At 38.7% G+C, this 13,034-nt stretch overlaps 1 protein-coding gene across 3 annotated transcripts in view; it reads left to right on the top strand.

Moving 5' to 3' along the window:
• Nmo (serine/threonine-protein kinase nemo) overlaps window positions 1–13,034 on the top strand; it is a 132,812-nt gene that overhangs the window by 94,037 nt on the left and 25,741 nt on the right. For all 3 annotated transcript variants that reach the window (XR_013258745.1, XM_077417233.1, XM_077417234.1), the window contains exons 5-9: window positions 7,781–7,866; window positions 8,976–9,185; window positions 9,617–9,805; window positions 10,323–10,524; window positions 11,714–11,807. Coding sequence is in view for 2 of the 3 variants with exons in the window: in XM_077417233.1 (XP_077273359.1) it covers window positions 7,781–7,866; window positions 8,976–9,185; window positions 9,617–9,805; window positions 10,323–10,524; window positions 11,714–11,807 (781 nt within the window). In the remaining variant the exon portion in view is untranslated. The remainder of the gene's footprint in view (window positions 1–7,780; window positions 7,867–8,975; window positions 9,186–9,616; window positions 9,806–10,322; window positions 10,525–11,713; window positions 11,808–13,034) is intronic.

The following is a 13,034-nucleotide window of genomic DNA, read 5'->3' as shown; positions in this document are numbered from 1 at the left end:
TTTAGTAAGACGTAGTTCATGATATGCTAGTCTATAACGATCTAATTTGACGGTACACGGATGTGCTACGAGGTACGAAGGCGAGACGCATTCCGGAAGCGGGTCGATGCGATGCCAACGTACATGAGTACGCGCGTGCGTGTTGCTAATTAAATTCAACTCCGATCCGGAATTGACTTAATCGACAACAGGTGTATCGATCAAGGATAATATTCTGAGAACGATGGTGGTTATAATGTCGCGGAGTTGAATCCTTAATCAAACGCGCGATAGAAACCATAATGTCGTAAATTACATTTTCATTAAACGGAATAATACGACGTACGCCAGTTGGCCGAACAGGTGAAATTATCCAATTACCAATTACTAACGGATATAAATAGATTATTGTATAAACAAAAGGTAATCAGAAATTACATTATATTAAAAAAGCGAGAATGCGTAGAGTGAATGATATAATTATGAAATTATCAATTGTTTTACACATAAAATAAATTTTTTCTTTCAATCTTCGAAGATTTATCAGACTTCTGTTCTAATTTCCAAATTTTTGAATTTATAGTTTAAATTCTTAATTTGCGGGAGCGTAACTTTGTTATATGTACGACGAAGTCCCGAAATTGAAAAGGATTGACGAGCGCTGGCGCGCTTTTGTGCGCGTTTGCGGTACAAGAGCGAGAGGAAACTTTACGGAGCGACGAACGAAATTTCGACGGAAGTGCAAAAGCTCACCGATCACCGAGAGCACATCGCTCCCGCCATGCTACGCCACGGTGGTAATAGCGGCGGTATTGTGCCACTTTGTTACGGCTCGACGGGCAAGAGCCGTCCAACATTTAAGACACACTTTGCGAACTCTGACGCGTGACAGGAAGCCGCGCGGCGGCGCTCATTATACGAATCCTTTTCTATCTCCTCGCCGCTCGCCGCGAGATAAATTACTCGGCGTGGATTAACGCGACGGGGTGATTAATCGCGCGCCGGGCCGATTACTGCCCATTAACGGACTTTCCTGCGTCTTTCTCGAAGTTCTCAACGCGAGCTTCTCTTTTTTTTTTGCCGAGCGATCCCGCTTTCGCGATTCTACTGACTCCGCGAGGAAGGACGACCGGGAGTTCGACGTTCTAATGTATGAATGTCCGCGTTTACTCTCTAAATCTCATAGAGTTGTTTCACCACTAATATATTAGTGATTGCAATAGTTACTCCAAAAAAGAGGATTGTCATCTCTAATTTGAGTAAATGCGGGCACTCATAATTTTTCACTGAAATTTTTAAAGTGGCTATACTCTACCGGAATGATACGATCTCACTCTAAAGCTATAGTGAATCACGATTCGCTAAAGATCGACTGATAAATGAGTAACACAGTGAAATTTTCCACTCAAAATTCTATTCTAGAGTACCCAATACACTCCTATGGACACTGATCTATTGCACTCGAAAAGAGTGCTCTTTCATTCCAACTTATAGAGCGCAAATTTTACTCTTTCTTAGAGTGGCGAATCACTCAATTTTTACTTTTCGTTCAACTTACATTTCACTCGTTTTAAGTGATATTTCACTGTTCGACTTTCAGAGAGTAACGATTCCCGTGCGCTTATGAATCTCTTCCTCGTAAGTTTCGAGATAATACGAGTACAAATAGATTTGTCAGTCTGAACAAATAGAAGCTCGGCTGCGCGCTATTGCCAAGACAATCTCAGGTGGTTGCCGCGCGTATAACGCGGTTATCGGCCTCGCTGAAAATAAGTTCGCGTGGTGCGAGGCTTCTTGTTTACAGTGGCGTGATTTCGATGACGTGGCGGCGGGACACGGGTATCAAAATAAACCGCGAGTATAGCGTCGCGACGCCGCGCCGGCCGTGTTCGCGCGACGGCGCGGCGCGATGCTCCAATACCCGCGATCTCATCGTGGATATTTGAAAAGTAGAACTTCAATTATACCGGAATTATATTAAATATTTATACAATAAAATTTCAGGTAAATATATTATGAAATTATATTATGCGAGATAAAATATTATATTCGTAATACTCCAGCATTCTTATCGTATTTTATTTATTAAACGGAATGTAACTCGGTAAATAATCTTCACTCAATACGCATGAAATTTTGATAATTTATTCAATAAAATATTTAAAAAAAATTAAACTAGAATAATGACGCTCGAAATGGTGAACTACTTTTCGAGTGTTCGAGTTGAAAACCTCAGCACCAAGATCAGGAATCAGATTTTGCTTCGGCCGGGCTGTCATTGTCGGGTTCATCGCACCTGACATTATGGCGTTCTCGTTGGCTGAATTCTTTATTTCCTTTCTCATTTGGCCGACGAGCGAGGTCGAGCGACTCCTTGATTATCGGCGTACGAAAGTCAAGGCCTCTCTTCGGGAGACTCGGTCTTGCCTCCTCGGCTATCGACTCCCAAGGTTGTCGGCAACCTTCTTCCATCGTGGCTGACACGAGCGGACGGACCAGACGGATCGTACCGGTAATTCGTGAATAGTTACAAAAAATGCCGACACTTTAGACGAGAATAAACCTACGCGACCGGTTTTTCATGCTCTTTTATGCCTTTTAAGAGTTCTCTCCTGTTAATAAATATATAATAGTGATAATCATTTTTCTCATTTATATATTAACGAATAAAAGTATGAATGAGAAGATCGTGTCAGGATTTCGTATCAATTATTTGGCTTTTCGTGAAAAATTTCACTAATTTTTTTCGACGTCATTTGAACATTTTGTCACGTCCACTCGTCGATTAATTAGCACGATGTTGTCCAATTAAATTAATTTAGTTTACATGGGATGTGGGAAAGAGAGAGAGAGAGAGAGAGAGAGAGAGAGAGGGAGAGGGAGAGGGAGAGGGGGAGAGAGAGAAAGAGAGAGAGAGAGAGAAAGAGAGAGAGGAAGGAGAGAGAGAGAGAGAGAGAGAGAGAGAGAGAGAGAGAGAGCAGAAGTGCGATCCAATACACACCAGGTCAAATGAAAATAACTGTAACCCTTCATCGAACACTTGTCCGTAGCTTGGTCAGCATTAATTGGCTTCCTTTGTCATGTTTTTCCTTTTGCGTTAATCGGAAAAAATAACCGTTTTTGCATCGCGATCACGTTTATCGTCGTGGCGAAATGACGCGCGCGTGAAATCACGTTGATTAGGGGGAGTACGCGAGTCGGCTAATTTCGTTGATAAAGGACACATTAAATAATTGGGATATTCATAAGTGGCTCGCTGATGGACTTTAATTAGCAGGCGTTTCCGCACGCGCGCGCGGCTAATTAATTGCTCGGTATAACTGAATTCACGGATTTACTCCAGCTCTCGCCGGGATTTTATCGATGGTGGTGGACAAGCGACAAAGTTGACTTATAACGCGTGATCGACACAATATCACAAATGCAGACTAACCTCGAGACTAACAGTATGTTTCGCCGTATAATATTTCAATAGAATGCAATTCGCGCGGCAGATTAACTAGAAACTAATTAAGAGACTTAAATGTGCGAATTCTGCACGATATCATTGACTAGTTTCGATCGCTTATAATATTTTATCTTTTTTATATTAATAACTATATTATATAATTTTTTATCGTATTACATAATTAAAAACCTATTATGATCTCGACGTTTGCATATCGGGATTTTCGAGTCTAATTAGTTTAGTTTAAAAACATGCTATTAAAATATTGCGCGATGTTTGTAGAAGATGTGTATTTCTATGTATATTTCTCAGAAGAATTTTTTTCCTTTCTATAACATTTTTAGATTAATATATTTAAAAAATTCAAGATTAAATATTTTAATGCTTAAACCTTTAATGCTTGACCTTTAACTTTTAACCTTTTAACAAAAAATGAAGATTTATTTTTTATACATATACTTAAGATTCATCAAAATTTTTTAGCTTCAATAGCTTTCTCGCAGTTTTCAGTAGCTTCTTCGCTTTCAATTTTTTGCTCATTCAACGAGAAATTACAGAACGCTGGTGATTTAGTCTTAATATATGATCTCTAAAATTCATTGATTTATAAATATTCGCATGCATTTATCCACTGATTAGTCATCTATTGACTTTTCCTTTTAAACACGGATTTCTTTTTCGCCGGAAAGAAGACGGAAAGAAATACGAATTCATCTGTAATAATTTAACATTCGATCAAGCCGCGGTGCAGCTTGGCGCGGCTAAATGAATTTTTCACGCTGCTTAAACAAGTGCACGTGAAGATTCCGGCTTGACGAGAGAGAGAGAGAGAGAGAGAGAGAGAGAGAGAGAGAGAGAGAGAGAGAGAGAGAGAGAGAGAGAGAGAGAGAGAGAGAGAGAGAGAGAGAGAGAGAGAGAGAGCTTTCGGGATGCGAGTTAATCGCGTGCGAACGGATACGATAATAAGAGCGGCTATACAGCAAACCCGGACGAGGGACTTTAATTACGAGGCGAACACGCTCCCCGGTCTCGCCAGCCACCCCCCAGACGACGGATTACCCCCTCGGCAATATTACCGAGTTTTATTGCCGCGAAGATCGAGATCCGAATGCGCTCGCGGCACGACTCACATTCAGGGTCGATCGTGTGTGTGATTCGACACGATTCCAGAAGTGATCCTACAGTTTTAGGTTGATATTTTATATGTCGTACGACAAATTTATTAAGCATGTTAATTGCGGGATAGAGAAGTTCTCGAGTTGCTAGAAATCTTCTATCTTGTAGCCAATGTAGCCAATTAGTAAGGCCCGACAAAGCTTGTTGTACGACACATGAAATATCAGGCTTAGACATTACGTGCGTATAATAAATTATGTAAATTACCAGATATATCTGATGGGAATTCAAATAAACCATGGTCCAACCGCTAGTAGGTCAGTAAACCGCTTTATTTTCTGTATAATTTTATTTCATCACGCACGTCTGCGAGGATATTCCGTAATAATGAGTTTTCCGATAATTCGTTTTCGCATCATAACGATCTGTTCCCTGACGGTCTTCTTTCAATTTCAATGAACGTCGCGAAAGAACAGGGAAGACTGAAACTGATCGAACGTTCTTCGAACTAACTGCCAATATGTTGCACCTTAAAATACACACACCCCGGGTCTTTTTTCAATGTGCTTTTTGAAACAACGTAAACGAACGGTAAAGTCGATTCGTTGACCGGGACGGATTGGGAAACAACTGAAGGAATCTCGTTACGGCCCTGTTCGGCCGCTACCCTACCATGCCATTTCTCACCTTTCCATACGTTTCACAATTCTTGCGCGGGAGCTAGAGAAATCGCTTTCTTAGTAAGGCGAGAAAACAAAGGCAAACGGAAGAATAAGCTTTTGCGAAACCTCTCTATGAGTTAGGCCGAGTTTCTACCGTAAAAAATAAACTAATCCAAGAAATGTAGAAAAGAAGAGAGATCACGTCGCTTTCTCGAACGCTTCGTATATCGACTAATTGAATCAGTGCTGATTAAAGCGCCATGTGCGTCACTTGTGTATTTATAAAACGAGCGAAGGATGCGATTGATTTGAAACACTCCTATCGACATCATCCCGTTTACGATATTTACTCTCTAAAAATCGAAGAGTAAAAAATGAATTATCACTCAAAAGGAGTGAAATGCAAGTGTAATGAAAAGTGAAAAATGAGCCTGTGCACATCGAGTGATTCGCCATTCTAAGAAAGAGTATAAAAATTGCGCTCTATAAGTTGGAGTGAAATCGCACTCCATTAGAGTGAAAGGCACTCTTTTCGAGTGCAGTATTAGATCAGTGTATATAGGAAAGCATTACGTCACTCTACAATTTTGAGTAGAAACTTTTACTTTGTTAGAGTCATTTATCAGTCGATTTTTAGTGAATCGTGATTCACTATAACTTTAGAGTGTGATTGTATATCCCTCCCATTGTATGTCGCTCTAAAAATTTGAGTGGAAAAATCCACTCCTACCTTATGAGTGCCCGCATTTACTCAAATTAGAGTGACAACCCTCTCTTTTGGAATGACTGTCGCAATCACTCTAATATATTAGTGGCGAAACTACTCTGTGAGATTTAGAGAGTACCAATCAATAACGTTACAGTTTACCGTTAAACTTGTCCGACCTTTCCCTTAACGAAGCAGTCTATCGGCTGTTAAATTCCTGATAAATAATTAATTCGAGCTTCGAGAGACCTGCCTCTCTTGTCATCGTCATCATCTGCAAAATCCAAAATGGAAACTATAGAAATAATTATACATTTTCAGTCATAATATATCAACGTTACGTATATAACCTCCAGGCTTATATTATAAGATAAATTTTAAAATTAAGTATACTAAATTTTATAATGAGAATATTAAAAAAGCCTGGATAAAATCGGAAAGTTTGAAATTTTTTTTAATTTATAGAAGTTTACTTTTTAATAATATCATGAAGTTAATTACACCAAGTTTATGATATTATAAAGTTGCAATTTTTTATATTACAGTCATTTTTTCTAAATTTCTCGATCCTTTGTAAATTTTTATTCTTGTAATTCTCTTAGACTTATTATTACGTTTTTTTTCTTAAGTGTTAAATGTTATTTAAAATATTAATTAAAAATTTTTACGTTCCGCATTGTTCCATTAAGGAAATAAATTCGGTTATTATTCATCGCATTTGCGCGGAATACCGCGCGGCCCGAATTTCATCGACGGGCATTTTCGACAAAATAATAACCGATTTTTGATTAAGCCTAATATAATCACCGTCCCGAAGTGCCTCGAATTTTCATCAGCAGAGAGAGAGAGAGGAGAGCGGCGAGAGCGCGCGGAAGCGAGCGAGACGCGGCGACGCGCCTCGTGTCAATTTTCACGATCGATAAAAAGCCCCGCGTCCTCGTGATTAATTTTCATCGATGCTCGGTGGACGTTGCTGCGTTCCCGTCAAATTGACTGGCGAGCGAATCGAATTTAACGCCGACGGTTTTCTAAACGAAATTATCCGAAATTCGCAAATATTTTCTATTATTCGAGTATGATTTTCTTCAGTGATCTTAAAAACTTTTTCGATATATCTAATATCTTATATCTCTTATATATACTGCGCATTTTTATCTGACAATAAAAAAATAATTGATATTTTTATTGATATTTATCCTTAAAACTTGAGGATTATAATTAAGAAATATATATTGCGAATATTATTTGCTTTCGCCAAGTACCGTCAGCGGCCCGAATTCTCCGGGGGGGGGGGGGGGGGGGGGGGGGAGAGAGAGAGCCGGGCGTGAATTTTCATCGGCACGAAAATTGGGTTCACGTCGACGCGACCGACGCGACGTGTCATGTCACAGCAACGGCGTCTCTGATGTTTTGTCAGCTTGTCATGCCACCGAGAAAAATTCTTCCGTCACTATCATTTTCGCAGTCTGCTCGCACGAGCGAGACGGCGGCGACGCGGCGATCTCGTGTCAATTTTCACGATCGATAAAAAGCCCCGCGTCCTCGTGATTAATTTTCATCGATGCTCGGTGACGTTGCTGCTGTTCCCGTCAAATTGACTGGCGAGCGAATCGAATTTAACGCCGACGGTTTTTCTAAACGAAATTATCCGAAATTCGCAAATATTTTCTATTATTCGAGTATGATTTTCTTCAGTGATCTTTAAAAACTTTTCGATATATCTAATATCTTATATCTCTTATATATACTGCGCATTTCTTATCTGACAATAAAAAAATAATTGATATTTTATTGATATTTATCCTTAAAACTTGAAGAGATTATAATTAAAATATATTTATAATTTGCGACATATTATTGTGCTTTCAGGCCTCAAGTACCTTCACTCGGCCCGAATTCTCCACAGGGACATTAAACCCGGGAACCTCTTAGTGAACAGCAATTGCGTGCTAAAAGTGAGTCTCGATCTAGATATCTCAGAATCTAAATGTTAACCTTGAATATTGTACTTTAGAGGTAAAGAATCGTATCTCCAGTTTTTGTCAAAATGGAGTTAATATACAGTTTTCAATATAATAGGAGCTTAAGGGGATCCTAAAGCCGTCTGTAATACCGGCTTTTTTTCTTAGCACTAATTTTTTAATTGGCTTTATAGAAATGCAAAATTCTTGTCTAGAATTAAAGTACGACATCAAAATCTAGGTCATGGTGGTCGACGTTATATCAAAAACAAGAAAAAATTAATATTTTTGTTAATTTTTGGTATACGTGACGACAATATTTGCTTTGTACAAAAATTCCACAATAAATATCCACAAAATTAGACCGGCATGACCTAGGGACAACATTTAAGAACAATATCGTGCAATTAGATCTAAGATTGAAAGCTAAAAAAAAAAGATTAGTTTAAATAAACTTTTATATGTGCAAAAGCACATTTAGGTTGACATTGCGTGTAGCGAGAGATGGCGCAGCACGCGAAACAAGGACAGATGCCTCTCGTTAGACAAGAACAGATATAGATATGTGACATAGAAAACAGGATTAGAAATGTTGACATTACCGACGTCGAGGAAGTTCAGCCTTCACTTTAGGATCTCCTTAAATAGTAAAGCGTCTTATGTCTATTATTACTAGTTCCTAGGATACAATGTTTAGAAAAAGTCGTATTGAAAATGTTTATAGTTCTTAATTTTTAAACTAGGTACAGCGTGGCAGTTGTACTATTAAAAATATGTCAGTTAAATTACTTTATTAAAATAAATCAAGTTGTTACTTTTACTTTAAATGTATAAAAAATACATTATTTTTATATTTAAAACTTTAAACCTTGTTTTTTTTTTCTCTGAATTCATAATAATGGAGATACGATTCTTTGTTTTTAACAACGGAAACATATGTCCTTCGATTGAACTCGACGATGAGAAAATACAGATAGCGGAGGATCTTTTTGACCCACATAAATGCTTTGTCCCAAATAGGAGCGATATTCTAAATTTAGCTACCTAGTCTATTCTATTTACGTCGAACGGCCAAGCGTTACTAGCGTGTCCTCTTTCTCCAGATCTGTGATTTCGGGTTGGCCCGGGTGGCGGAACCCGACCAGAACGTCCACATGACCCAGGAAGTGGTGACACAGTATTATCGCGCGCCGGAAATCCTGATGGGCGCGCGGCACTACACCGCCGCTGTGGACGTGTGGAGCGTCGGGTGCATCTTCGGCGAGCTCCTACGCCGGCGGATCCTTTTCCAGGCCCAAAGCCCCGTGCAACAGGTGAGCGGAGCGGACCTCTCGAAAAATTCGGCTCGCGTTTTTCCTCAGAATGAAGGGCCTCACGTCACACGTTGAACCTGGCGTATAATCCCGGCTATGCGAGATATCATCTCAGTCAGAGAGTTACCGCGAATACTTTACGTCACTCGTGGAAGAAATCACTTCGCGATTACACTGTTAAATAATAAAGGGTGAAATTTGAACCAATACCTTGAGTTAAATAACATTTTGTTATTTTTAACTAACGTGTGTGTCAAAATTTATTATTTTAACACAAAACAGCATTTACTTAAATTAACAACATATTGAGTAGGAACAGTGGCGACCTGTAGGAATGATTAAAAATGACTCAAATTGAGTATAAAATTTGGCACTACGAATTTAACGGTGTAATAAGCAATGAAAAAAAGGGCCTTCTTTCTTGATCGCAGCTCGAGTTAATCACGGAGCTGCTGGGTTCGCCCACTCTCGAGGAGATGAGGTATGCGTGCGAGGGCGCGAAATCTCACATGCTGAGAAGGGCGCAGAAGCCGCCGTCGCTCGCGACCCTGTATAATCTTAGCAGCCAGGCGACGCACGAGGCCGTCCACTTGCTCTGCCAGATGCTAGTCTTCGATCCCGTAAGTTTGTCTCGCGCAAAAATAGATTTTATTTCACTATTTTAGATCTTATTCCCTATTTTGATTTTATTTAATTTTATCCGGTAAATTATAGTTTTAATTTTAATTTACATAATTTTTATACGTAAAATTAGAAAAACTCAAAAATTCTCTTAGAACTTTTCACTTTTACACGGAGAGCGTTTAGTTTACTTTATTTTATTGACAAAAATATTTCACAATTATATTTATCAATTATACTGTTTTTTTTTATGAAACTACTATTTCTCTCCGCAAATTTATTTATTACTTCAATCAATAATAATTAGTGCTGTTGTGGATTTCACGTTTTATTGTCAACTTTAACTATAAATTCAATTGTATTTATTTATATTGAAAATGACCAAAACGAATGACTAATTCATACTCTATTTATTCACAATTGCTGAGGTTCTTCTCGTTTAGCCCGAATTTGGTTTTCATTTTATAATTAATATATTTATCGACGTTCTCCCCCAACAATTATTGTGTTACGCAGGACAAGAGGATCACTGTGGTGGACGCCCTGGCGCATCCTTATCTGGACGAGGGTCGGCTTCGATATCATTCGTGCATGTGCACATGCTGTTACACGACGAGCGCCGGCATGAGACAGTACAGGGTGGATTTCGAGCCATCGGCCGCCCATCCGTTCGACGATCTCTGGGAGCGAAAGCTCACGAGCGTGCAGCAAGTGAAAGGTGAGAAATTCTGCCGCATTGAAGATTCGATGTAAGAGACTAAAAAAAACGAGGAAAAAATGTCGCGCGAATGTCGTGTCTTTGGAGCATTTTATCTAGCGGGAAATATATTTATGAACATTCACGAAGATATTACGTAACATTTAATAATAACATGAATTTTGCGACGGTCATGGAACAAATATTGAAAATATCTTTTTCTATATTTTCTGAAATGACTAGTAAATTTAATTTATTCAATGATAAATAAAATTTAAATTTACTTGCGTGATTTATTTAGAATGCTATTTATAGCAGAAAACTTTTGATATTTGACTATTTGACCACAACCGTTTTTTTTTTCATGTCGATATTTAATTGACTTTTTATGTCAAATCTTGTACGAAGTGCGATTGGCAGTTGGAGGTTCATTTTTGCGGTACAAATTGTAGAATGAAGCCATCAATATATTGTCTCGAGAATATATTGTCTCGCGGGGAATATCGCGCGTATCGTAGTGACGTACGCGGTAAGTATCTCAGGCACGTGCTTGCGCTATTCGAGAACAATAACCGCGATAAACACGCTCGCATGTGTGCGTGTCACGATAAATCATGGTTTATCTCAGCCCAGCGCCTGTTCGCTGAAAACCGTGGGGCTCTTGGATATCTTTCCTCGCTGCTATAATCGTCAACGATATGAAGCGGAGAGGAATGGCGGATCCAATAAGTAGAGTAAAAAAATACCGCTGTCATTATTCCTTCGTGCCGGCTCAGTTTAAAATAAAAGTTTAGCGACTTTCGCAAGTTTAGTCGTTTACATATACAACGATTAACAGAAGCACGTAAAAACTTTTGTAAAATTTAAAAGTATTACATGAAATTTTGAAAAACTGTCCTCGTACAGAGAGGTATTTAGAAGTCTCTAGATCTTTTTTCTTTTAATTAATAATGATTGTGATAATAAATATATATAGATACTGATTATAATAATAAAATAAAAATAAATAAAATTGTACTTATATACACGCATACAACACCGACGAGAGCGAGGATAATTTATCTGCGTTTAGCGCTGACCGCGTATGAGAATATAAAGCATAGCGTTATTCAGAGTGTCGTTATCTCGACCGCGGGAAACTATATCGCGCCATCAACGTCCCGCCTCCCGTCATTCACTTAATATACCGGTACGTCGTTGTCTGTTTCAGAGGAGATGCACAAATTTATAGCGGAGCAGCTGAACACGTCGCGAGTACCGCTCTGCATAAATCCGCAATCCGCGGCGTTTAAGAGCTTCGCGAGGTAAGCCACATCGTAGAGCGACATCCACGCGAATCGCCCTTGGCCGATCGGTACACGCGTTTTGTTCCAAAACTACCGAAGAAGATCAGAAAACAAGATTGATTACAAGTTTAATTCAGCGGGACTTATTCGTGAGATTTTTATGTTGATTATTTGGAAAATAGTGGAAAATAACGAAGAACGAGGAAACAATTTTGCTTCATTAAAATATTATTTACACAGTTGTAATAACTTCTGTAATTTTGGAACATGCGATATGATATATGTATATGACCCATAAAAGTCCCCCTTTCGCATACAGGAAAATCACCAGAACTGATCGACGATAAAGAAATACCCGAGAGAATTAAAAATAAAGAGAGAAAAAAAAGAGAAAACTTTTTCAACGCTCCCTTTTTTACCGTTCCTCGAAATTAATTAATTAAAGAAATCGATATCTCCCCTCCCGCGCACACGTGCGTCTCCCACATCGCGATCCTATATCCTAAATCCTAGATTTAAAAAAACAGACTGGCTAATAATCCCCAAGAGAGTTCATAGAGGGGCGCACAGTGTTTCTTATCAATAGCAATCGAGTAGCACGAGCGGAATATATCGGGTGTTCGAAGAATAGCGCTGACTAGAGCCGGCTGAGTCTTTCGACGCGCGCGTAACAAGGGAGAAAGTAAATTTCAAAATCGATCAGAGACGGAGAGACGAGTCAAAAGGAAAAAAAAAGAAAGAGGGGGACCTTCCGTCCTGGCGATACTCTTGCTGACGTCCACAAAGGACGTTGTCGTAGTTTTTGACGTTGTTCCGAGGAAAAATAATAAGATATAAAGTCTAAGATATATGTGCATTTCTCACGTAACCCTGTCGGCCCACTGTGATACAATCGCTATATGCGATCTCTCGATATAGCGGAGGAGCAGAAATCAAGTAGATAAGGAACTGATAGTTATCAATATCACCGAACGGAAAATTAGAACGATATTTGAAAGCTGTGGATGTGAAAAGTATACACGAGTATGTATAATGTCTTCTCGTATTTTCTGTTTCTTCTCACTCTCTAACAAATTTGTAGTTTATTTTTCAGAATTATTAGAACGTTATCGTTTTCCGTTCATTTTATAATAATGTAAAATAGCTATCTTTAGGTATTTTTTAAAATATGAAATTATGAAAATTCTATTCTGAACTATATTACAAATTCTCTGTAAATTTTCAAAAAGTGTTGATCGATGCTTA

The sequence above is a fragment of the Temnothorax americanus genome, unplaced genomic scaffold, assembly GCF_048541705.1.
Source record: "Temnothorax americanus isolate GAGA-0224 unplaced genomic scaffold, ASM4854170v1 Scaffold48, whole genome shotgun sequence".
In the NCBI taxonomy this organism is placed as follows: Eukaryota; Metazoa; Arthropoda; class Insecta; order Hymenoptera; family Formicidae; genus Temnothorax; species Temnothorax americanus.
Note: the sequence above shows the minus strand (reverse complement) of the source record. Positions and strands in the feature narration are given on the sequence as shown.